The 26,820-nt window shown below is 34.2% G+C and overlaps 1 protein-coding gene across 1 annotated transcript in view; it reads right to left on the reverse strand.

The window, feature by feature from the left end:
• LOC123661883 (proton-coupled folate transporter-like) overlaps nucleotides 1-26,572 on the reverse strand; it is a 30,883-nt gene extending 4,311 nt beyond the window's left edge. Inside the window, exons 1-4 of the mRNA XM_045596819.1 lie at nucleotides 25,585-26,572; nucleotides 11,466-11,567; nucleotides 2,117-2,338; nucleotides 421-577 (exon numbers count right to left, since the gene is read on the reverse strand). Of these exons, the coding sequence (XP_045452775.1) occupies nucleotides 421-577; nucleotides 2,117-2,338; nucleotides 11,466-11,567; nucleotides 25,585-26,572 (1,469 nt within the window). The remainder of the gene's footprint in view (nucleotides 1-420; nucleotides 578-2,116; nucleotides 2,339-11,465; nucleotides 11,568-25,584) is intronic.
• Between the last annotated feature and the right edge of the window lie 248 nt (nucleotides 26,573-26,820).

Raw genomic sequence — 26,820 nt, forward strand, 5'->3', positions numbered from 1 at the left:
AAACCGAGAAATAGTTTAGTTTATTGTTATTTTCGAAATCTTAATGGATTAGTTGTTTGATTCGTGTTTACTGACATCATTATAATACCTAAGAACAAAATAAATTATACCAAATCTCGATTATGATAATGTATAATAAATAAATAATAAATAAATAAATAATTTATATAGGTGTTTTTTAACGTAGTTTACTTAAAATTATTTGGTCTTCATGGCATTAATATACTACTACTCTTTACTACTTTTCTACGGTAACAAGTCAATATTTTTGGTGTGGACGCAACCCTTTGCGACGTCATAAAAATCTACATTGATAACTTAAGCACAAATGATATGTATATATATATAAAAAAAAAAACTGTTTAATGTTTGACACATGTATCGCGGACTATTTTGTTTTGTGTAATTCTTTATACTTACGTGAACAAAGCCAGGGCCACAACGGTGAGCGCTGCATCGAATAAATAAAATGCACCCGGGAAGGACTCTATCGTTTGAACGTATATGTAGCTCGAGGTTGGCATGTAAATTGAGGGCGCTATGGCCTCCATAACTCCCATTACTGAGCTGAGTTTAGCTGTAAAAAAATTGAGAATTTTGTAATACGTTTAAATATGTTATTGTGTATACAGAAATATTTTATAAATTTGTATCTATTTATGTACTGAAACTAAAACTTGAATATTTGTTAGATAATAACAAGTCAATAATATTTTGATTTGTGTTCAGTACATATAAATATATAGAGAATTCTACAAATAAAAAAAAATATTTGCCGCATGTATGTAAGCATCATTTGAGAACGGCTTGACCGATTTGGCAGATTTCTGTTTCATTGGGTTTTTAATTTTAAGAAATATCCACCGATTCGGACGTCACAATACAAAGTCGGGCTTAACCGAAAAATTTCACATAATATTAATATTTGGTACGACATTTCTCATAACGATACGATACGATTCAGTCTGTAATATCTCACTGATAGGGCTCTTTCTCCATATAGAGGAAGGATTGGAGCTTAATCCATCACGCTGCTCCACTGCGGGTAGTTGGATATATTCCCTACTATGAGTAATGATCGCTATTAGATATTTATGATAACAACTGAGGTACTGTGGGGAGACCTTCAAAGACAGACCCGGAAAGAAATATTTGTTCAAAAACAAATAACCATTCTGAGCAGGAATCGAACCCGCAAACCGGCGGTGTTTCAGGTATCCTACACGCACCATTACACCGGAGCGGTTGTTCTTCGTGTTGTTTCTCAAAACAACAGTAAGTAATTTATAATAACAATAAGTAATTTTCCAACGTCAAAAAACTGTCGCAACGTCGTTTAAAACGATTTGTTTTGGTTACGAACCGTTGAATTTCGAACTAGACACTTTACTATATCGTAAACGTAAACATGGTATAAAATAGAAGTTTAGATTAAGTGTAGAAGTGATTTTGAAAGCCACATGAATAAATTTATTTTTAATTATGATTTCAAATACCATTTATAAGATAAAGGAATATCCTTAATCTTCAATATCAAATAAAAAGATTCTTCGTAGAGTAGGTTTAATCAACGCATAACGGTAATAAAATGACACATGTAAGGCCGCTCAAAACGCGCGCACAACCTATATTACTATAAAACAGGTTGAGAATTATATGACTCTTTGATTATGATGAGGAAGTAATCTGTGCAAAGATTTATACGTAAACATAACTCCTAGTAACCGACATTAGTAATGTGCTGGCGGTTATATAATGTTACGTGGATATAGTTTGAATGAAATGAGAAGTGAACTTGGTCACGAAGACGTTTCGAATACCAAGCTATGATCGCTGCTTAAAATTCAATTGTTGTTACTTTATCACATTTTAAAATCGTTTGTATGTGATACGATATCATATCACCTTGATAATTTTTTTAAATTATTTCTATAATACATAAATAAAAAAACACGTCTTTTTTGCTAAATTAGAAAAATTTGTAAGTGAAATAATTAAACGATTAACTTTTTTTAATTTTATTATTAATAACTTTGTTTTTATGGAACGTATGGGTTGAATTTATTTTTTGGAAGCGATTTAAGGTCAAAAATCTTTATCGAAATTGTATACTCACCAACTTCTTCTACAGGGACACTTTTAGTTGCAATCGACCTGATAGCTGTAAGGCCTGTATGACTGAAGATGTTAAAGAGAGGAGCAGAGTAAAACCAGGATCGTGTCGGTGCGAAGGCGAACACCAAACATCCAGCTATCCTGCTCACTCCGGCCAGAGCACCAATAACGCTGTCTTGCACGTGTAACTTCTTACATAATATTGTTATGCAGAAGAACGTCCCTAAAAACAATATAAATATAGTAAAACTGTGTGAAAAATAAATAAAAATCTAGGCCAACACCTTCGTTATGATTTTACCCGCATGTTAACTGTGGTTAATTATTCATAGCCTCATTTTGAAAACATGAGCAATACTACTCAGTAACAAGAAAATATAAACGTCATTTTTTTTTGGAATTTTAATATGGAAGATAATATAATTTCAAATTTGTTTAATTTAAAAAAAAGTCCTTATAAATTGATTTAGTCTGTATATTGAGAAAAGTTATGCAGGCTTGAATAAACTTTGTTATACTCTACTGTCGTGATGTTTTTTTTTTTTTTTTTTATAACGATATATATCCACGGGCTTATAATGCCCGTGCTCTTGTTATTCCAATTATTTGTTTGTTACTCTCGATACCTTGGCACCTACATATGCAACTTAGAGACTAATTAAACTAAGCTTAGTATCACTAATCCCACGTGAGTCCACCGACCAAAATTTAAAGTTATGCTATCTTAATTTACTTATATATATAATTACTACTATTTATTATTACTTTTTCCTTTTCTTCACTTTTATCTTACAACTGTCCAGGGGTAGAAGCTGTGTACATTTCTTGAAATTTTTGTATTTATACTGTTATTTTTATTATCTAAGTTTATATTTACACTTATATGCTAGTTATCATATATGTACACTTATTTCCTAGTTACCTTATATATACACTTATGGCCTACTGGCCTACTTACAATATACACTTAGCCTAGGTTACTGTTAGTAAGTTTTTTTTTTTTTTTTTTTCGTTTTTTGTTTTTTTTTTTTTATATATTCTTATATATTTATCACCATATATGTATTTTTTTTTTAAATTAATATTATATAATTAATCTTAATTAATTTGTTACACATGTTAAGTATAAATAATTTGTACACGTTATGTTATATGTAATTAATCCTATTTAATTTAGTAATTATTATTTATATTTATATAATTAATCGTATTTAATTTAGCACTTAGTACTTATGTTTATATACACACTATTTATTTATTCAACAAGTGTCTTCACACGTCAATAGTTTTCAACATGTCGAGCACACTCTCAGTGACGGCGGCATCTCTGTGATGAATCGCCATCTTGAGACTGTGCTCGAGTATTTTCTTATCCGCGGTCTCCGCTGCCCTCGCCACAAAGCGACCAATTGCGTCGTCACGGTCGTCGGTGTAATAGACACAGGTGTTGGTGTGTCTAGTCACCGCGACTACAGCGTGCGAAACGCTGTCGTGGATCCTGAGCCTCCTCGCCTTCGTCTGGAGGACAATGACGTCCTCGTAGGTCTGGCCCTGCGCCTCGTGGATGGTTAAGACGCGCGATCCCTCCCCGGATCCGTATCCCTGGTCAGTCAGCAACCTCTTCTCCTCTTGCGTAAAGACCAGGTATAAGGTTCGGTCTCTTTTTGCAGGAATACGCGCGCCCGTGAGGCTCTCCACTCGCAAAGATCGGATCTTTGGGCTTGAGCTGTATACGTCTTTATAAACTTCGCTGATGGCAAGGGCTACGTCTTTGGGATTTCGATGCGTGCATGACAACTCGCACGAGATGGTTGTTATCCGGGTTGGTCTGCAGTACCGCATTTCGAACAGGTTGTCCCTGTCGATGTACGGCAGCTGGTTTATGTCTCCGATAAGGACTACCTTCTGAGCTCCCGATAGTCGGGCGGCCATTACTATGGCTCCGAAGTGGTTCATAAGGGCCTCGTCCACCGTTAGGCGGTTGATTTTTGAGCCCTCGTTAAACCCATTAACTAGAACGGAGGCCATAGTGCGCACCTTTTGCTTGGCTTTGTTGCCGTAGCGGTGCGCCAGTTTTTCTTTTAAGTCTTTGGCCGCCTCGACTGTGGTCGTAATCACGACCTCCGTGTCCTCATCGAAGTCCCCGACTATGCGAGTTGTCTTGCCGCATCCCGGTACCCCGTTTATCCACTCCAGTGATGGTAGTTCCCAGGGCACGGTCGGTAAGCCGTCCCGGTCGCCCGAGATGGTTTTCGCCATCCGTAGCATCCGGTCCCCCAGCATTACTTTCGTGCATCTGGCCACTACCACCACTGGGTCCCCTTCAGGTGTTTCGAAGGTTTGTGGCTCCTCGTCATTCCCCTCCGACTCGACTGCGCTCACGAAGCCTGCTGTGCTGTTATATGCTGCCATATACCTACCCGACATCTTGCCCTTGAGTATTTGTCGGGTTTCACTGTTGTATATGGCCGCTTCGGCTTCCTCGAGTTCCACCTCCAGTAATCTTTGGTGATCGTACTGGTAGGCCTGCATGATCTTTTTGCAGGTGGCCAGGCTTACCTCGCGGTTTGCCTTTATTATCGCCAGGAACTCGATTAGGGCGTTCTCCGCATGTTGTAGCGGTGTGGAGGCAGGTCGAAGTCTCGGCGGTGTTACATGTCCCATGTCGGCCTTAGTACGAGCGGCCGGTGACGCCTCCGGGTGCCTCGGACTATTGTCTCTGGTGAACCTGCTCAGCGCCGCCGATTGCCGCTCACCCTGTCCAGCCTTTTTGGGAGAGAGGTGATGCGGGAGCTTGCCTGGTTTTGGGGAGATGGTTGCGTGGATAAAGGTCGCCAATGGCATCGAGCTCGGCTTAGGTTCAGGTGTGGCTTTTGCCTTAATTCGCTCTGCCTTCTGGGTCTCGATCCGTTGTTGTAGGCGCTCCGAGCCGCAGAGCGTGGACTCGTCGTCGGCCGGAGATGCAGGAGGTGTTGGTGTTATGGATTTCGGTCTTAGATATCCGAGATCCTCCCCCCTGTCTTCGTAGACTATGACCTCACTGTACTTGGAGGCCATTAGGCAACCGTACCTATCAGATACGTCACCTCTATCATATCCGACCCTCATCGAATCCACGCTAATTCTTTTGGGGATTCCACCGGGGGTCTCGCTCAACCGGCGTAGCCACACACTAGACTGCGTAAAGGGGGACGTCTCTCCCCACTCGAACAGCACGATGGATTTGTTATTCAAACGCACCAGACGGTAGGTCGAGTCGCCCTTCTGTTCTTGCGATAGCGCTGTGATTTTAGTGCGCTTTATACTTGTCTTTTGCGTGCTACCCTTTAACAGTAAAGCGAGCCCCGGCGAAATCGCCAGCCGATCGCGTCCTTCGGAACGACAGAAACTTATTCCCATCCTCTCTACTTCGCTGTCCATGAACAGAGCCACGCATCTGGTTTTAATTCCCACTACTTCGCTTCCGTTCCCTTCGCTAAGCGAGGATGTGTCATCCCGCTGTGGGTCGGTTGCGGAGGTGCGTTTTGGTCGGCTCTATTCCTGAACAGTTTCTGCAGCGAGGAGGGCATGACCTTTGTTATTTGACCCAGAAGGGTGCGGCCAGGAGAAATCCGCGGAGCCGTTGAGCTGTTTCTCTGAGTGGCTTGTTGGACACAGTTTTGTTGTGTTTGTAGTTGTGCGTTGTGTGTTTGGGTGTGTGTTGCGTGGAAGACGGTGTTAACGCTCTGCGTGGGTATTACAGCAGGTGGTGGAGCGGTCGTGCTGTTCCTTTTTGCGGCTATATTGACAGCCTTTCTCGCGAATGTGAGGAAGGCAGTTCTGTTTTTTTCACTCTCCAGGATGGTATGGAGCGATGTCTGCTCAAGTTTGATCTGGAGTTTGAGTTCTAGATCTAGCCTATCCTTACTGAATCTCGGGCAGTCCAGTATAACATGCAGAACTGTCTCCTCACAATTCGGATCGCAGATACATGAAGGACTGTCAGTGAGGTGGAATCTGTGGAGATACGCCGCAAATCCTCCGTGGCCGGTCAGAATTTTTGTGTCGACAGCTGTTGGTGCCGATTTCCTTACCAGCCTGCAAGCGGTCTTTACATCCGGTAGGAATATTTTCGTGACCGAGCCCGTCTCCGAAGAATTATATCTTTCCTGCCACATCCTGACAGTCTCTTCCCTGATCTGCCTTCTGACATACGAGATGGGTACTCTGTCGTAGTCAGGTGCCGTCTTTTTTGTTAAGGCCGCCTTTTTGGCCAACCCGTCCGCTCTCTCATTGCCCGGTGTTCCAACATGGGCCCTCAACCAAAAGAACCGCACTGTCTTATTCTCCTCCCGGAGCTGTCTGATTCGACTCTTCATTTCCAGGGCCAGAGGGTGAGTCACTGAGGGGCTCCTCAGCAGATCTAAAGATGACCTCGAGTCGCTCAAGATGTTAATGGAGCATGACTTTGAGGTTTTTGCCATGTCCACGGCTCTGAAGAGTGCGTACATCTCCGATTGAAAGACAGTGTTGTGCGGCTCTAACCGGAAAGTAGAGTATCTTACTTCCCTGCCTTGGTCCCAGCATGTGAGGGCGGCTCCTACTTTACCCTCTATTTTGCTTCCGTCGGTAAAGATGAAAGGCCCGACGATGTTGTGTTCTTCAAGGACTTCGGGGTTCAGATTCTCTAAGCGCTCGTACTCTGTTGTCATGAGTAGGGAAGGGTGGGGATTTTGCATTGGTCCCACCCTGCGCTCTAGCTCTCTTCCCGTCTGTACTGTCGTGATGTTAAAGTACTCGTATTTAGTTCGAAGATTTAAAAATTAAAATGTATGAGATCAAGTTATTTAATTTCTTTATCTATGTGCAAAGGTAAATCTCGGGACAAGCTCTAATATCATACTAACTGAGTAATGGTGTTATATTATGTTGATAAGATGTTTTAAAGAAAAAGATTATTTTTATTCTTTTTAGCTTTTTAAAATAAAAGCTTGTTTTTAAAGAGTTTTTTTTATTTTTAATTTATTTTTAAATTATTTAGTTATCGCTGGTCAGGTTTCTCAGTCTGGTATTTACAGCAAGTCTTTTCATTTGATATCCATATTGTCGGAAAACATATAAACCTTAGTCCGCCATATTGGATTTAGAGTAACGTCAATTTGTGTTCGATTTACTCTCAGTAAGTCATTTCATTTGATACCCATATTTTAGGATATATTAAAAAACTTTGCCTGCCATCTTTAAAAGTCCACCATACTGGATTTAAAATAACGTTTTTCGAGTTACTCTCAGCAATCCCTATCAATTTATTTGATTGGATATCACCCATATTGTAGGAATGCAATAAAAATAGGTATTTCGCCATCTTGGATCTTCCGCCACGTTGAATTTAGAAAAAAATATATATACGGTCGAATTGAGTAACCTCCTCCTTTTTTGAAGTCGGTTAAAAATTAATGTTGCTAAGCGCATAACTCGAGAATGGCTCGACCAATTCGGCTAATTTATTTACTTATAGCTATATATTATACTATATTCCTTAAGGCTCACGGAAGGTTTTAATAGTAAAAAAATAAAAAATATATGTATCTATTAACTTTTGACAGAACGTAGTCTGTCCGGACAGCTAGTATACAATATACATAAGGTTACAAAACGTTAGCCGAATCCTCCTCCTCTAAGATTCCTCCTTTAAAACATACATAAATACATATCATATATATTGAAAGTTAAATAAAAGCTTTAAAAAAATATTAAGGCAGGAAAAAAAAAACAAAGTGTATTTACGTAGGGAACTTAAAATGTTTCTTATGATATTCGATTCGAATAACAGTTACTGATAACACCCACTAAAACGTAATGAGTGGAAAGTGGTTGTTTATTTACTTTATAGGCTTAAAATATCTACCGGCCATAAAATACCTAACAGTACATTTACAAACAACACAGAATCTCTTTGATGTAGTGGTGCGTAAAACATAGACGGTTTCCGAGTTCGAATCTCGCTCAGGATGCATATTCGTATTCGTACAAATACCTATTTCTTTCCAGTTTGGATGTCCTTGTGGGTCTCCCAACCGTGACTCAAAGAGCCTCGGTTGTTATCATAAATAACTGATAGCGATCGCTACTCATAGTATAGGAACATATCCGGCAACCCGCATTGGAGCAGTGTGATGGATTAAGCTCCAATCCTTCTATTAATAAGCTATAGACTACGTGAAGAAAGAGGCTTGTACCTAGCGGTGGGATGATACAGGCCGAATGCACATTAAAAAATTTATGGAACCTTTAACAACTATACAATTTTACCTATAATATTAGTGTTGAGCGAAAAATAAATAAACAATGTTAAATATGTTTCCGGTGGCGCAACGGTCACAGCACTGGTTTCCGGCAGTTGCGCTAGCGGATGTGGTTTCGATCTCTACACATGACAAATATTTGTATTGGCCATACAGATGTTTGCCGTGGTCTGGGTGTTTGTGCAGTCCTTGTGGGGTCTCCGCACCGTGCCTCGGAGAACACGTTAAGTGGTCGATTCCAGTTGTTGTCATGTACACCTGACAGCGAGCGTTACTAATAGTAGGTATCCACCAACCCGCATTGGAGCAGCGTGGTGGATTAAGCTCTAAAGCTTCTTCTACATGGGGAAAGAGGCCTATGTCCAGCAGTGGGATATTACAGGCTGAAACGTAATATGTTTCCATATAAATTTAAAAAAATATGTTTTGACTATCTCAAATGTAGACGTATATCGTTAAGTAAATATTCTCTTATCAAACGAACTTGCAATAAAAATAACTAACCTACCATAAGAGGAAGATTTTGTTACCGTGTGATACATGATGATTGCACAATTATTTATAAAATTTCGACGTCTTTGTATATCTATACTAATGCAATATATGTAGTCTTTTTGTTTGATTTCTGTTATTTTAATACTAAACAGTAAGAATTGTTGTGAATATTATATTATTATTATTATTTTCCGAAAAGACTAAGATACATTCACAAATATATAAACACCCCACAACTTCCTATTTAATGTAAATTCTATATTGGAAATGCATACATACATATTCAGGATGTACAAGATTGGTCATATACAAGGTTGAACGGGAATGAGCTTGTTACTGTGCAACAGCATATAAATTTGACTAATGAGGTTATATATGTTTATTTAATATCATATTAAAGACCTGTCTCAAATTTTATACGTCATAAAAAGTATCGTAAAAGTAGTTTTAGTCCTAACAAGTGAACTTTGCCAGAAGGACACAAGATTTGTCTATATTCAAATATTATTAATTTGTTGGGGAACAGTGCGCAGACTGGTGAAAAGATTCAGCAAGTAGATAGATAAAAAATATAACGTGAGCGAATACGTATGTTTTGTTATCCTATGTGTCACTACAATTACAATTATATAAGTAACCGAAATGTGTAAAAGATACGCATTATCACTCTTTCTTAAATAATATTATATTCCACGAACTTTATCTAAACTTCCAGACGATAGTGAAATTTTTTAAATTCATTATTGAAGCAAAAAATATGTATGTTTATATTCGTCTTTTAAAAACATCGATAAGAAATTTACTATGCATTGAGTTGTGACGCAAATTTTTTAATGCGCTTGTAAACATCTACTGGTATTTCAACAAGTTCTTTTTTCAAATTTGTAGTAACATTGAACATAATTATAAAATCAGTTAATTAAATTTATAAAAACTTGTAACCATTAGTAAAACCACATATTTGTGGTTACAGGCGGTAAAAGGTTTATATTAATCTATATATTAATATCTACAATATAATACTTGAAACAAAAACGTTGTACACCTTTTTATAAAAATTGCGAGGACGGAGGAGTATGAAATTTTGCGCACTCATATTTTATATAGAGAAGGAGTACAGAATGCTAATATTTTTTAATTATGCATAAAAATACATTATATCAATAAAAAAACATAACACGCACAATGTCCAAACTTATAATTCAAATTAATTATGGTCAAATTTTGACCACTGGGCGACCATTAGTATCATTAAATCATTGATATTTTTTAAATGTCATTTTTTGACTCTTCCTTAATTCACTGTCAAAAAGTATCTAAAGCTCCTGGACCAGAGACTCGATATTTTATGAATGTGACGATCGAATAAAGATACTGTAACAAAGGGACCAGGGCGAGGGACAACACTTCTGGAGTAGTAGTTTGGAAATTTCGATTTAGCATATTTCCGTATAAATAAATATTGTATGTATAGAAATCTTCATAGGATGCGTGTATCTTTATTGTACTGTACTTGTTTTTATTTGTAAGTACAAAAGAAATCGCTTCTTTTTAAGCGATATGTCATCGGTATAGATTGTTATAATAAATTCCTGTAATTTTTTACTCGATAATGATCGATATTTTAAAAACTACTAAATCTTATTTATGTTATCTTCTATCTAACGTCTGCACACAGCACGCGCAAAGCGGTAAGCTTCAATCTCCTTTCAAAGTCCTTTCAGCCAGAAAAAGCCTTTGGTCGGAATCGTAGCACTTACAGGCAGGCATCACTCAAGTTGTTTATATATTTATGCGAAACAAATAATTAAAAAATTGTTAAGGTCCGCCATATTAAAGAGTTATTGGTTAAATAATCTCTGTCACAAAAATAACGCTCAACGCGCTTTTCAGATGAAATTAAATATTTTTGCTATCACTTAATAATAATTATGATAAATAAAATAATGGCAAAGAAAAACAATCAGTTTCCTGTTTTAAATATTCGCCATATGGGGTTTAATTTTTTTAGATATCATATGTTGTGAGTTATCTCTAATACTGCGCGTTGACTTATTTTTTCGTCTACCTAAGTTATAAGAATGGTGATGTAATTGAAGGTTTTTTGTTTTAGTTGGCGAGAAAAATATTGAAAGGTCTTTATCAATTTTTTAAAATAGTTAATGAACAGATGACGTAATATACTTTAAATGATTATAGCGGCCCTAGATAGTTCTAGTGAAACTCCAAATAATGATCCTCTGGATCCGTTATTTTGCGTCTTGAAGACGCATCAGCGCAGTGGTCGGACAAATTGACTGATGCGCTGGTGGTTTCGATTTCGATTCTCGTATGTATAACAAATAATTGTATAAATCATACAGATATTTGTTACGATCGCTAGTCACACATTTTTTTAAGTGTTAGGCGTTTATATTTTAGTTATAATGTTTAATTTTCTAATATTTTTATCTGTATATTCAGAGTGTGATGCAATGACGCTTGAGTCCATTGTAAACGAGATGCTCTCCATATTATTCTCTACACCTATGTTTTTTTTTTATCGTGGTATAGCCATATCAAACTACTTACCAATTAAGCCGAGGACAATGTTTATAGTACCGTAAACACTATACTCCACTTCGTTGAAGTTGAACTTTCGTATTGCGTACAAGTAACTGACTTGCGAATCACCTGAAAAAAAATAAAAAAATATATATATTTATAACTGACCTAGCAACGGTTCCTAAAGATTCGGCTTTTCTCATTTATTTTGGTATTAATATGGTTACAGTATTTTTATGTTTATATAAAATTTTTAGTGCTTGTTTATTTTTATGCCCTCTATAGTGGTTCAGGTTTTACGGCATTACTCAGTCGAGCAGTATACAGTTAGTCTGTTTTACTACGATAAAAGATTGACAAAAACTCGGATATCCTGTATAGCCGCATTAGCTCATTAGCTTTAATCGTCATAGCAAGGATTTATTTATTTATGTAATGTTTTAAAATAACAACCAACAACAACATAACATAATTATCAATCCGTAACTATTTATAATAAATCTCATAGTTAAAAATTAAATTAAATTAATTTGTTGAAACTCGTCTCAAGAAAAAAATAGCAAAAAAATGTTCAATTATTTATCTTTTAAAAAGAATGTTAAGGATGCGTCTCCTTTACTTATATAGTAAACACTTTATTTTTTTAACGTGGGGAAAATCCATCATGGATACCCTCCGACGCGGGGGTGCCAGAGAGTTATGTCAAACTTCTACTGACTAAAAAATCACCACGTGTGAGCAGTCGTCCGCCTGGGTGGGGCGAGATGGGGTCGCGCTAGCATTCGCCACCTCGCCCAGGATGTAGTAACCACTGCCTTAGCTATATGAATACGAGATATAATAATATAAAAAGGTACTTTATCGGCATAATGAGGCAAAAATTTAAATATTAACATAATTCACAGAAAATAAAATAATGACAATTAATTGGAATACCTAAGACATTATAAAATGAACTTTGTTAGTTTTACTATTTTATAATATTATGCACAATATATTAAAATAAGTTCTATTAACACTACTGACGCCGCGTTGGCGCAGAGGTCGCAGCCATGGATTGTACCTGTTGCGCTGGCGGTTGCGGGTTCGATCCCCGCACATGACAAACATTAATTTGTATTGGCCATACAGGTGTTTGCCGTGGTCTGGGTGTTTGTGCAGTCCTAATGGGTCTTCCCACCGTGCCTCGGAGAGCACGTTAAGCCGTCGGTCCCGGTTGTTATCATGTACACCTGATAGCGATCGTTACTCATAGTAGAGAATATATCCGCCAACCCGCATTGGAGCAGCGTGGTGGATTATGCTTTGACACTTCTCCTACATCGGAAAAGAGGCCTATGCCCAGTAGTGGGATATTACAGGCTGAATCGATAATAATTTATTATTATTATTTATTCTTCATATCTCATAGAAATATGTATTTTCATAATTGCCATTTTATTTTGTCTAAGTCTCCATTTTCGATGTTTGTGACTTGTGCTTTGTAACAGCAATTTTTCTTTTAATTCGATATAAACAAGCGTACGGCCCACTTTATGGTAAGCGGTTACCGTAGCGCGTCGCGGACCCTACCCCTGTCCCTCACCACGATCTCCGATCACCTTACTCACCACAGGAACACAACACTACATGAAAACTGTGTTATTCAGATTTCAGCTGTGGTCTTCTCTAAGATTGAGGTACTTCAGAAAGTAACAAAACTACGAATTGGAGAAGTAGTGTGTGGACTCAAAAGAAAAGCAGCAATAGTTTAGGCGTTAACTTAAAAGTAAACAAATAAAGTTGAATCAATATTACATAAATATACTTCATTCGTGGTTTTCTTAAGCAAAAACATTCAATAAATCTTAAAAATCGTATGTAACTTGTATTATTTAGTTATGGTGAATGTGACTCTTCTGAATCTGAAATTGTCCTTAACTATGATGATTTTTAAAGATAAACATTATTTCTTAGTTGTGGCCAATTTTACATAATTAGAATTTCTTGTAGAATGTTTTTTGCGCTTCATATCTTCTCGTCTAATCAGTTTAGCCTTTGTACACATTCAATAACTCTGGCTTAATCTAGAACAGATAAATTTTATACGAAAAAAAAAAATATTCTAATGAAGTAATTATACTAATGTAAACGTTTAAATTTAAAATTATATTGTGTTTTGCTACTTAATTCGATTTAATTTAATAATAAAAACAAATAAATTTACTTAATTGTTTGATAAATAAAGCATTGTATGCGAATATTTAAATGTAAAAATAATTAGGACTAATTGCATGACTTAAAAGTTGAATAAATTAGATAAAATTTTATTTTTTACCATTTCTAATTCTATTACTATTTTTTTAGCAATTTTAATAATTTAATTTACATAAAATATGAATTTACATATATTTAATTAACAATGATTATTTTAAGAAAATGATTAATATTTCTAATTAAATATTACTTTTTTAACAATCGGCACAGCTATGTGCAATTAACATTTTTTATAGACACGCAAGTCTTAAAGTTCGTACTGGTAGTCTATTTTATACAAAATATTATTAAAAACGCATTTTGTAGCTACAGATTAAAGAAAAAATAATAATTTATTTTTATTTATTTATTCCTAATGTACACCGAAATATAGACACATATAAAGAAAGATACAATACAAGATCTACAAAGGCGATCTTATCGCTAAATAGCGAAATTATTACTTGATACCTATCAGTTACATATTTATAAATTTATTTTGTACACTTCTTTATAAAATAAAAAGATTAAAACAAATATGTTTAGCAGGAAATCGTTAATATAATGTTGTTAAAACTAATCAAATTAAATCAGACTATAATATTTTATTCAAATAGGCTAGAAAAGCACTTTCGAATCGTTATTTTACAAATTCAAATTTTAAGAGTGATTATTTTTTTAAAAGTGAAACTACAACCGATTCGCAATGTATTGATTCTGCAGTGAAAAGCCGATAAGAAACTCTGAAGTTAGTCTTTTAAAAATTATATATAATATTAATAATATAATATATAATTATATATATTTAGTACAAAATGAACTAATATCTTGCATAAAATATAGCGTCACTGAACCCATACATCTTTATCTACCTACTACTAGCTGACCTGGCTAACTTGTTAAAATAGAATAATTACATATATCAAAATAAAATATAGCCTATCTTTCAAGTTGGATCAAACTGCACACGGTGTGCAAATTTGATTAAAATCGGTTAAGTAGTATAGGAGTCCATCGCGGACGAGACGCGTAATTTATATATATCATCTATGTAATCTTTCACTGGATAATAAGTTTTATTATTAATTGATTTTAATAAACACTTCAATTTTAATAAAATTACTCAAATTCGACATTACATATATGAAATAAGTAAACATAGAAATCGCATTTATAAAATATAAACAAAAATTTTATGAATACCTATGTAATGAAAAAAACTTGACACTTGGGTGTCGATGTTTAAGATTTTAAGGAAATAAATAGCTTTGGTTCTTTTATAGATAAAATCGCTAAAAATATTCTAGTTTTTATTTCTGAACGTAGTTAAAAAGCATACTTGTCCTTTCTTCGTTATATGCTTCTATCTTCTTCTTATATCCCATTGCTAGGCATAGGTCTCTTTCCCCGTGTAGGAGAAGGATTAGAGCCTAATCCACCATGCTGCTCCAATGCGGGTTGGTGAATATATACCCAGCGTGGTGACTATGGGCAAAACACATGAGTTCACGTCATTTTTGGCGTAAACTTGTGGAGGCCTATGTCCAGCAGTGGACTGTATAGGCTGTAATGAGAGAATATATACCGATAACAACCGGGACCGACAGCTTAACGTGCTCTCTGAGGCACGGTGGGGAGACCCACAAGGACTAAGAGCCAGACTGGAAATATTTGTATAAACACAATTCACTCCGAGCGGGAATCGGACCCGCGACCTTCGGTGTTTAGGCGCCGCCGACACGGCCCCACGACAATGTGTTACTTCACTAGCTACCGTTAATGCGGTCACTGAAAATTAGCTTTGAACTTTGGGGTCGTTGCTACCGTTCTCTGGGCTTTAATGTAGGCTGAGTAACCTTTTTGCAGAGCAGATGTTTTGTCTTAAAAAATAAGTGTATAACTTTTTTTTAGTTTAAAATAGGTATGTCGGTTTTTTTTGTTTGTTTTTTTTTAAACTTTTGTTTTAAATGTTTTTATAGATATAAGTCAGACATAAACTTTTTTAAATATAATTTTTTAAACTATTTTTGAATCGGAATTTCTAATTTCTATTGCAAGCGAAATTAAGCACTTATATTACATTACAATTCTCTTGCTCGAAAGTCAAAGGACGTTTGATAGTTATTCTTAGGAAACTATTAATACTAATCAAGTCTAAAATATTCTGTTGATATTTTTGTTATGTTATAATTTTATAAAAATTAGTAATTTGTCTATCATATCTTGTACCAATATTAATTACCTATTTATCTAAAATACATTACTCCTCCTCTTACTCCGACGCCATGTATTCTAACTACTAATTAACTAAATAATTAATAGTAAAGGACCGTGTGAACTTTAAATTAGTAGCAAATAAAGCTATTATTTACACTAAAAACTTCAATTTTACTTAATTTAAAAAAAATTATAACTTTAAAATGACATTTCGTTACTATTTTTCATAAAAAAAAAAAAAAAATTGAACTGATTGTACTGAAACTTGGTGTGTAGATAGCTAGCTGTATATATTCAGAATAATGGATAGACAATTTTTTATTAGAAATAAATTTTAAACCACTTTTGAATTGTCATTATACAAATTTAAATTGTATTTGACTTAATTTTTTATACTTAAAAGTGAAACTATTACCGATTCGGAATGTAGATTCTGCAGAAAAGAATCTGAAAAACTTCACAGTTACCTATTCTTAAAAAAAAATATTAAATTTTATTATAAAATTGGTAATATCTTGCATGAAGTACAGCGTCACCAGGTCCACACATCTTTATCATTAATGTAATCATCTTAATATAAGCTTAGCTATTGATTTATTTTTAATACAAACTTTAATTTTATTTCACACACATCGACATTAAACAAAAGTAACCGACATAGCCCACAGAATTAGCAAGTTGAAGTGGCAGTGGGCTGGTCATCTGTGTCGCAGGATTGATGGCCGTTGGAGCAGTTGGTCCTGGAGTGGAGACCGCTTCTTGGCAAATGCAGTGTGGGACATCCTCCGACCCGTTGGACCGACGATCTACGTAAGATCGCCGAAGTAGGCTGGATGAGGATTGCGGAAAACCGGGATGTCTGGCGCGAACTTAGGGAGTCCTATGTCCAGCAGTGGACTGCAATAGGCTGAACTGACTGACTGACTGACATCGAAATTAAAAACGTGTTGGGTTAAGCTCTGATCCTTCTTCTACATGGGGAAAGAGGCCTATGCCCAGCAGTGGGAGTTTACTTTTAATTCTTTATTACGTTTTAATGCATATGTGAGGCCTACTAATCATAAATATCAGTTTACAAGAATTTAATATTAAATCAGAGATAAGAATATCAGTAATAGGTTATTGTAGGATAAGATTATAAATACATATTTAAATTTGAATCGTTTGTATTAATATTTATTATTTATTATAAATTAATCTTATGTATAAAGCTTATTCTGAATTTGGTTTTGTAATATTGAAATAAAAAACTGTAAAAAAAGTGTGTTAATGTTTCAGTGTGTGTACGTCATCTATTATACTGCCATTTTTCGAATGAGATGATTAATCGTTCATAAATAGCTAATCTCATATTGATTTGTCTATACCCGAAGCTTTTATTTTTAATATATATTTATAATATAACTAAAACAGATCTAATGCAATATTTAATATATATAGAATAAAAAATAAATAAACATAATATAAAGTTATAATAAATTCTGTTACACTCAAGTAACCTTATCCATTAAAGAATGTTATCTTTTTCTGTAGTTAACAGTTAAATAAATAAGGTAGGCTTCTTCATAATTACAAACACTCATTGACGTACTTCTGATAAATGTTTAATATAAATTCAGTGATAAAAAAACATTAATGATTTAAAAGTAAATATGACGCATACGTACGATGTTTAAACATCAATTGTTTGATGGATTATTATTTATTGGATGTTTATAATTGGATATTTGTTGCGAAAATATCTTATATTTGTAGCTTTTTCAACATTTTAAATTTAATAATAACGTTCTTTTTAAACTAATCTTAATATTTCGGCAAAAGCAGAAATTTGGAGGCTCCAAAAGCTATGTAATAAATTGTACATCATTAATGTACAATAACGAATAATTATTATCTTTTAAATAAATGGAGTACATATCTGTAAACAACTTACAAAAAAGTCCGTCAGTTTGTAAATTTTGTCAACTAGACTTGTTTTTAATTTGTTTGTTTTTTTCATTTTTATCTTCCATTTCTGCTAAACTGTGTATTCAAACTGAAAGATCGAATTTTGAAGTAACAGTGTGCCTCATTAGAATATTTTCGAGCTCATATTTGTATAGTTATGAAGTACTAGATGGCATTGGATTGCTAATTGATAAAATAATTGCTAATTGATATAATTGAAAGATTGGTCAATATTTTTGGCTATTCATTTCTTTCTATGAATCTGTCTTATTATTAAAAGTTTATTGCATGAACGTATAAACGAAGGACTTGTACTGTTTGTAACTAAGCCGCGTTTCTGTAATTATAGACGCCAACTTGGTGTGTGTCGCACAACAAGCCAAGTGTGTAAATAGTGTTAACACGTTTACACAGCCTGCATTCACGACTTCGTTATGACCAGAAAAATTACATTATATTAAAAGCATAGGAAAATTAAATTTGATACAGTAATTTTTTATAAAAAAATAAGTTGTAACAAATGGTACTTTGAAAAAAAATGTTCAAAAAAGATATCTAAATATCACCTTTTTTAAAGCTAAACATATCTTATGACGTACTAATGCGATAATATTGGAACTTTATTTAAAAAAAAGCGCTAAAAACTTAAGATCTATTAGTCTTAATAAATTAATATGTTGTAAGATATTTACTACATATATACAAATAAATAAAGTTGGAGTGCCTGTTTGTAATATTAAAATAACCGCTTTTTACTAAATTTGTATTTATGTATACACAGTACATATACCTAAAAACCTTTTTTTACAATTTTTGTCTGTCTGTCTGTAATCTTTGAAACGGTTGGATCGATTATGACGGGACATTCACTGGCAGATAGCTGATGTAATATGGAGTAACTTAGGCTAATTTTATAATAGATTTTTTTTTATTTTGTTACTGCGAACTGAACAGTAACTTTTTTGTTAAATTCCACGCGAACGAAGTTGCAGGCACAGCTAGTCTAAATATATAGTGAAAACACGTCTTTACAATACCTTTACGACTATTGTAATGTAAATGTCGACATTTTGTATCCATAGGTATTAGTGACGGACTCTTGTCGCACCTACTGTTCATTATACTGAACGAAAATGTCTGTATCTACAATAAGTACATTGGTACTGTGCTTGCCTGATGGTGTATATTTAAATACATAATGCGAAGGCTTCTTGAATTTTAACAAACTACGGGTATCTAAATATTAATACTATATTAATAATATGAAGTGCAAAACGCTCTTGCTAATATATTTGAAAAGTACTTATTACGCTGAATTGTGTTTATTTAAAACAACATTCCCAATTAACAAACAACTTTGCCCATACAAGATACAAATAAACAAATACAATCAAATTAATACAGGCATGATCATTATTTAAATAAAGTCTTGACAATTTTTAAGTTATTATCCTTTCTGGGTTATGGTATTCGCGTGTATAATAAAATCCCACATATAATTTTGGAATTGTCTCAACATAAGTTTAAAGTTTTTTATGGAAAAAAAATTTAATAGACAAAGGGTATTTATTCGGTGCAGGATTGCATAGTTAATAAAGATGTGTGGACTTAGTGACGCTGTATTTTATGCAAGATATTAATAATTTTGTACTTAAACACAGTTTATATATTAGTTTCAAAAGAGTAACTGGGAAGTTTCTTGTCCATTCTTCTCTGCAGAATCTATATTCCGAATCGGCGGTAGCTTTACTTTTACAAAAATAATAAATACCTTAAAATTTTAATTTGTAAAATGACGATTCAAAAGTGCTCTTACGGCCTATTTAAATAAAGTTATTTTTGTTTTTGATTGTAAAGTACCATAGAAAGTAAATAATAAAGAAAAAAATACGATAAACTAATAAGAATAATAGAAAATATTTTGTAACTTCTGGCAAAATATTTTCAAAATAATTACGGAACCCACGCGAATGGTCGTCTCTATCAGCAGTTTCAAAACATTATTAATACCTAATTGGTTGCAATATGACCAAGTCCGATCTGGTTGATATTTATTAAGCAACTTGATTGCCTTGAATGCAGCAAAGGGTCTCTTTATACGAGCTAACAACACAATATGGTTAGCTCGTATATTTTTTTTATTTTACAATATTCTAAATGTATTTACAATTTATACTTGTAAGTGTGTAACATAATATTACAGTTATTTTGCTATTTTCTTTACTTTTCTATTTCTTGTACTGTCTATATCACACTCTCTCTCACGACCATTGTTTCACTGGAAGAGATCTCTTCTAGGGATAAGTCCACCTTTTGCCATCAACTATACGTAATTATCTGCATATTCTTTTTCTAGTGCAACAAGTATGCAATAATGTATGCAAGTTAGTATTACACATTGTCATGTCACTGTTATAATCATATCTAAAATAATAATTATTGACCTTTATAACATGTATTCAATCACGTTTATGGTAAGTTCATCTCACGAATCAGCATGATAGTTTATAGTCATTAGATGAACAGGATTTGCACTGTCAAAATCTTCAAATTTTTTTTTAAAGACAAAACCACAGATCCAAATCAAAAATATTTGTGGTACCTATTAATGATTTCACTTCCTTCTCTGAATTTTCTACTAATTTTTATAAAAACTTTAATCTTAAAAACCAAACCATACTTATTGTTTAATCTTTATTTTAAGAAGTGTGATTCTACAAAAGCGATAATGATTCTCTATATGTCTTCCTAAACTAGAGAACTGGTCTTGAGTCAAGGTGAAGAAAAATAAAGCGGAAAAAATTGAATTGCAACTATTATTCAATTTTGATTATTTAAGAAATTATTTTTTAACAATTCCGCGCATGCGGCGCTTAGTCGAATCTAGCACATCGAGCTAGTGTTTCACAAATCCATTCTAAATACGATTACAGTATTTCGTGCTGATACTATAATTATCTTATTAAACCTAAAAAGCTGCTTCATATGTTCAACTTTTATGAGATTTAATAGCTGGTTTTCTTTATTGACATTATGAAGTTTCCAAGTTTAAATTGGATGAAAATTTGTTCTTCAGAACTCAATGCTCTTATTTTCGAAAAGATCGTATTCGATTGTTTAGTTCGCTTTCATTCTTTAACGATTCTTTACTTTTTTATTTAGCTTTACCAATTAATAGAGGCCGATTGCTAATAACCAAAGGATTTATAAAGAAAACCTTATTGGTACGCTTAGAATTTATCTTTAGGTTCTTTACTGATTTGTGATTGCTTTGTGAACCTTGAATTTTTAATATGAGATCTATGATAGTTGAATTAGATATTTATGTTGTATTAGAGAGAGGATTTTCTTTTTGAAAGAAAATACGTTTTTGGTTTTTCGTTTCTACACTACCGATGGGTACTTACTGACTAACAATGCAAAAAAATGTATTTAATACATTAAAATAAATGATGGTAAACTGGACGATTGGACAAAAAACGGTAATTTCACTAAGGTAATTACGTATTACCAGTTTATTTTACTACCCAATTATATTATTTTACATTCTTGGCTATAAAAATTAGCATAACGTCAATTAATTATTTTGGTTAATAACGATTATTTTAATGCTATTTAATTTTTGTAACAAAAATTCGATTCTTAAAAAACTGTCCTAAAAAAAATCCTGAGTACAAATATGTTTTGATTTAACATTGCTTGGCTTAATTTTTTTCACATTAAAAGAATTAAAAAGACAAACGACACTTATATATAAATACAAGATGCTTTTAGACAGATAAACGAGCTAAGCTCCTTCATAAGTATTAGGGCCTATTTGACCAGTTGTGGAGAACGCTATTTGACGGATGACAATGTCCGACAGCAAAAAGTTTTTGGTTCACTATTATTTTTTACTATAGGATTCTATATTTATGAGATATTTCTATTTGGATATATTAATCTTAATCATGATTACAGCCTATACAGTCCACTGCTGGACATAGGCCTCCACAAGTTTACGTCAAAAATAACGTGAACTCATGTGTTTTGCCCATAGTCACCACGCTGGGCAGGCGGGTTGGTGACCGCAGTACTGGCTTTGTCGCACCGAAGACGCTGCTGCCCGTTTTCGGCCTGTGTATTTCAAAGCCAGCAGTTGGATGGTTATCCCGCCATCGGTCGGCTTCTTAAGTTCCAAGGTGGTTGTGGAACCTTGTTATCCCTTAGTCGCCTCTTACGACACCCACGGGAAGAGAGGGGGTGGCTAAATTCTTTAGTGCCGTAGCCACACAGCATTAATCTTAAAATTGAAGTTTATTAAATAAGAAGAAACAGGTCCTACTGGCCTATTCTATCTTCCGCTGACAAAGTCTTTGCATCGTCATAATCAAATAGCGTTATCCACAACTGGTGAAAGAGTTCCTTATTATCAATACATTAATAGCTACTCAGAGAGTAACAGTCTCGGAGAGCAGGAAAATCCGTCGGTTCTGTTTTCTTTTCATAGCTATTGTTGCACATGGTAGAGAAATTATCTACTAAACCATAATTTTGTACGGTGGTGGATTAAGCTCCAACACTCCTCCTTTATGGAGAACGAGAACAGCAATGGGATGTTTACCGGATGAATTTGTGCGGTCCATTAATCGCCAACTGATTGCAATACATTTACAAACTGACGATTATAAAGCAATGTGTCTTGATTACCTTAAATTATAGATAAATGTTGTAATGTAATAATACTATTTTTATTTAAAACAATTTTAAGTAATTTAAACAAGATGTTTGTCTTTATTATTAGGATCATAAAAGCGTACTAAATGCGCTTAGTGCTCGTGCTCGTGCAGAATTTTCTCGATATAAAGAATTAATGCCGTATTGGCGCAACGGTCACAGCACTGGTTTGTGCCTGTTGCGCTGGTGTTTGCGGGTTCGATCCCCACACTGGACAAACATTTGTATTGGCCATATAGATGTTTGCCGTGGTCTGGCTGTTTGTGCAGTCCTTGTGGTTGTGGGTCCCCCCATCGTGCCTCGGAAAGCACGTTAGGCTGTCGGTCCCGGTCGTTATCATATACACCTGATAGCGATTGTTACTCATAGTAGGGAATATATCCGCCAACCCGCATTGGAACAGCGTGGTGGATTAATCTTTGATCCTTCTCCTACATGTTGAAAGAGGCCCATGCCCAGTAGTGGGATATTACAGGCTGAAGCAAGTAACTAACCGTTTAAATTTATTAAAACCGTACATGAAATTATAAAAACTAGTGGTCACTCAGTGGTCGAAATTCGACCATATTTAAAATTTTAACTTAAAATAATACCCAAATTGTAATAAAAATAAATTTTCAATTTGACTACAGACTTTGACAATCAACAAAAGAGTATGTATTATATGCAAGTGTATGTCACATGTGTGTAATGTTTTTTTATTGATTTAATAACTTTTTATGCAAACTTAAAAAAAAATTATTCTGCACTCCTCTATATAAACTATAAGTGTACGAAATTTCATAGTCCTCAGTCTGAAATTTTCGTAAAGAGGGGTACAAAGTTTTTGCTTCACGTATTAATATATTCATTCGTTTATTGAGATTAATTGCTTCCAACAGTGCCAAACAAGCACAGATAATTTCGCCAATGTCAGTTAGAATGGAGAAGACACGAAGGAACGTATTAATATATAGAAGTTAATTTTAAAATTTGACATTTATACGTCCCCACATTTTTTTCTACATTGAATCACACAAGTGTTCGAAACGGAAAAGTTTATAAGAATGGATAGATGGATTGTTGTTAGTTACTATTTCACGCAAAAACTACTATACTGAATATAATGATAATGATAATTACTACGTAGGTAGCTGAAGATCCAGAACGAGATATAGGCCTTACTTTTTATTCAAAGATTCCCTCGGAATCGTAAATTACGCGCGTAGAACAACGAGCTGCAGCTGGATTTCAATAATATTGATTACGTTTTATGATGATGATATTTGGAATAGGAATACTTATATATAAAGTTTAGTCGTTACGTTATTGTCATCCCTAAGCCCTAAACAAAATTGAATGCGACATATCGACACTTGTATTTGTATTGTAGTACACTTAAGGTATTTTTTTTATTACTCATCACATGCAACGTTCAATTGTTGTCGTTCATTTGTTTTTATTGTTTAGTGAGTCAAGTTAATGGACAAGCGTTATTGTTAGTCGCATTCCTAACTCCTTTGCATCGTATGAATTTGAAAGAATATTATTCACATTTGATTATATAAATGTGCATATAATTATCTCTTTACCGTTTTATAAGTTTTTGATACACAATTTTTCAAAATGAGTTTCAACCACGAAACAATCAAGTACCGTTATATTATTTTTATAACGTACATACTTATTTACCTATTTAAAAACAATAATTGTGTGTTACGTTTGATATGACGTCATAAATTTACGGACACGAGTTTTAATTAAATAAATAGATAATAATTTTTTAGTTAACGAAAATAACATTAAATAAATTAAATAATTACAAAGTATAACCGAACAATGTAAACGATTAAACTTTATCTTAACTTATGGTTTAAATTCGGTCTACTTATTGTTATTACCTATAACTTTTATTTTTAATGTAAATTTAAATGCTATTGTTAAGAGGTAATAGGGTCACGAGCGATTCGAAGGTCACTGGCTTAATTGGCGTAGTTTATCAGTAATGTGTTAACTGTACCGGGTTAACATAAGATCGCTTCAAAATAATTCTTCATTACGTCTGGTGTTATATTCTTGGTGTACTCTAGATCGTAGGTTTTCGTATTAAATATCAACGACATCAATATAATACATAAATGAAATCAATAAGATTAAATACAATTTTTTTGTCTAGTCAAAATTTTCTTTAATTAGAACAGATTGCTTACCTTCATACATCCACTATACTGTAATTACAATTCGAATTAATTAATCCAAGGCTAAAGAAAAATGTTCGATAAAATGATTTCTGAGAAATTATAAATTCATTTATTGTGCAGGGTTTTTACTGCAAAAGTATTATATCACTTATTCAAACATTTTAAATATTAAAGATATTTTTTAAATTATATTTCGTATTTTATTATTATTTGAGGTTAATTTTTTAATCGCAACGTTCTACTCTGGGATTAATTTTTTTATCGTCGTTCGTAAATTTGTTTAGCTGAGTATTTGATCACTAAACATGGCAACACTAGGAAGTGATGTTGCGTGTTATAATAGTAGTTTACCTCGATCGTTGGAGTGGAACGACCTAAATGCAGTCATACATATTTGATTATTCTGCAGACATTAATGAGTTACAAGATCTATGAAAAACAAAATGGCTTACAATCAATTAACTTTATATATTTTTCACGTAATAATTTTTTATATCAATAACGATAAGAAACTTTTACAGTTTTATCATTTTTCTAACCTCAGTACAGATAATATACATTAGGTTAAGTTCGCTGTACACTTAATCCAGCATCTCAAATATTCACTAACAAAGGTCTTTGACCGAACTGCGTACATTAGCCACAAACGTCATAATATTATAACGTTGTCACGTCAAGTTCTTTCGATCTTAAATATCCGTTACGAATTTTAAGAACACAAATTGCGACATTTTTCGAAGACTCACATGTGATTGGTATTAACAGTTAAACCACACGTTGATACTGCCAATGAACGTCATCGAACATTTAAAACTTGATAATTAACTTGTTTACTTTTACTTGTTACTCACCGTATAGCGGTCCAACCATTAGGATATATAGAACAATAACTGATAGTATCTGGTTCCTCATTCCGAATGCACGTGGTCTTAGCGCTACTAGAACAGTTTTACCTACCATGCCGAAAATTTCACGCAATATATTTTTTAAATCTTTTTGTTTTTCACCGTGCACTGAAGTTGTTATAGCTTCATCTCTCACCAAAACATCTTCTAACCGTACTACACCATAAACGAAAGAAATTGTGTATAAAAAAATTAACACCGAAAAGACTCCATAATAACCAAGTGCGCGTAACAATATACCACTCAAAGCAGTACCTGTCGGTGTCCCTAAACTTACACATATTGTCACTAGTCCTAAGCGAAACGTTCTGTTTTCAACTGTTGTCCTGTCCGCCATAAAACTGTACATTCCCATAAATATAATAATATAACTGCCACTAAATGCTGCTGGTAATGCCTCTATCAGAGCAGTCGCGGTTAATGATAGTTCATGAAAGTAGAACGTAGCGAAAAGGAGACCGATATTTGCTACAATCTCTCCCAAGAACGGTAACAATATACATATCTTTCTTTTCTTAGTCTTATCACTCCACGCACCGATGAAAAGAACCATCACTGCTGGTATGCTCGTCTGAAGAGGAAACTTCCATGCCACCACCTTAGCTACCAGGGATTGGACTTGATTTAATTCTGTCTCCAGTCCAGTTGTATTTCTGTCCCTTATGCGATCACATATTACATCACCGAATTTAAAATTAACTCGGCACGATTTTTCTAAGTGCATGTTCTGTACAGCGAGCGATGATAACGCCGTACATAGCATGTAAGCAAACAGGCATGGTTCAACAGTCGTCTCGCGAAATAAATACTTTATCTGTTTCAAGAGACCTTTCGATTTTTCGCGCCACGATTCTTTTTCTTTATCATCTGTCAGTCGTGTACTAGATTTCGTGAGATGATTTGTGCTACACATATCAACGGTGCTGACACTCATCATATTAAGCGACACTAAAAGTGAGAGTTAGTAAAAGTGGAGGCACTGTTTGTTACTTGATCCACGCAATGCAGTACGGTTGGCATGCAGCGCAAGCGACCGATAGTGACTATTTAATCCGTGGCTTTCCGACTGTCGTTTCCAAAAACCAGAGTTGTTAATGTCAGGTTGTTTAACCAAGCGCAATATGGGAGAGCGACAAGACGGGCGGGCCGCTCGCATCTCCGTTCCTACGATAACAGGGTCTT

This window comes from Melitaea cinxia, chromosome 17 (genome assembly GCF_905220565.1).
Source record: "Melitaea cinxia chromosome 17, ilMelCinx1.1, whole genome shotgun sequence".
In the NCBI taxonomy this organism is placed as follows: domain Eukaryota; kingdom Metazoa; phylum Arthropoda; class Insecta; order Lepidoptera; family Nymphalidae; genus Melitaea; species Melitaea cinxia.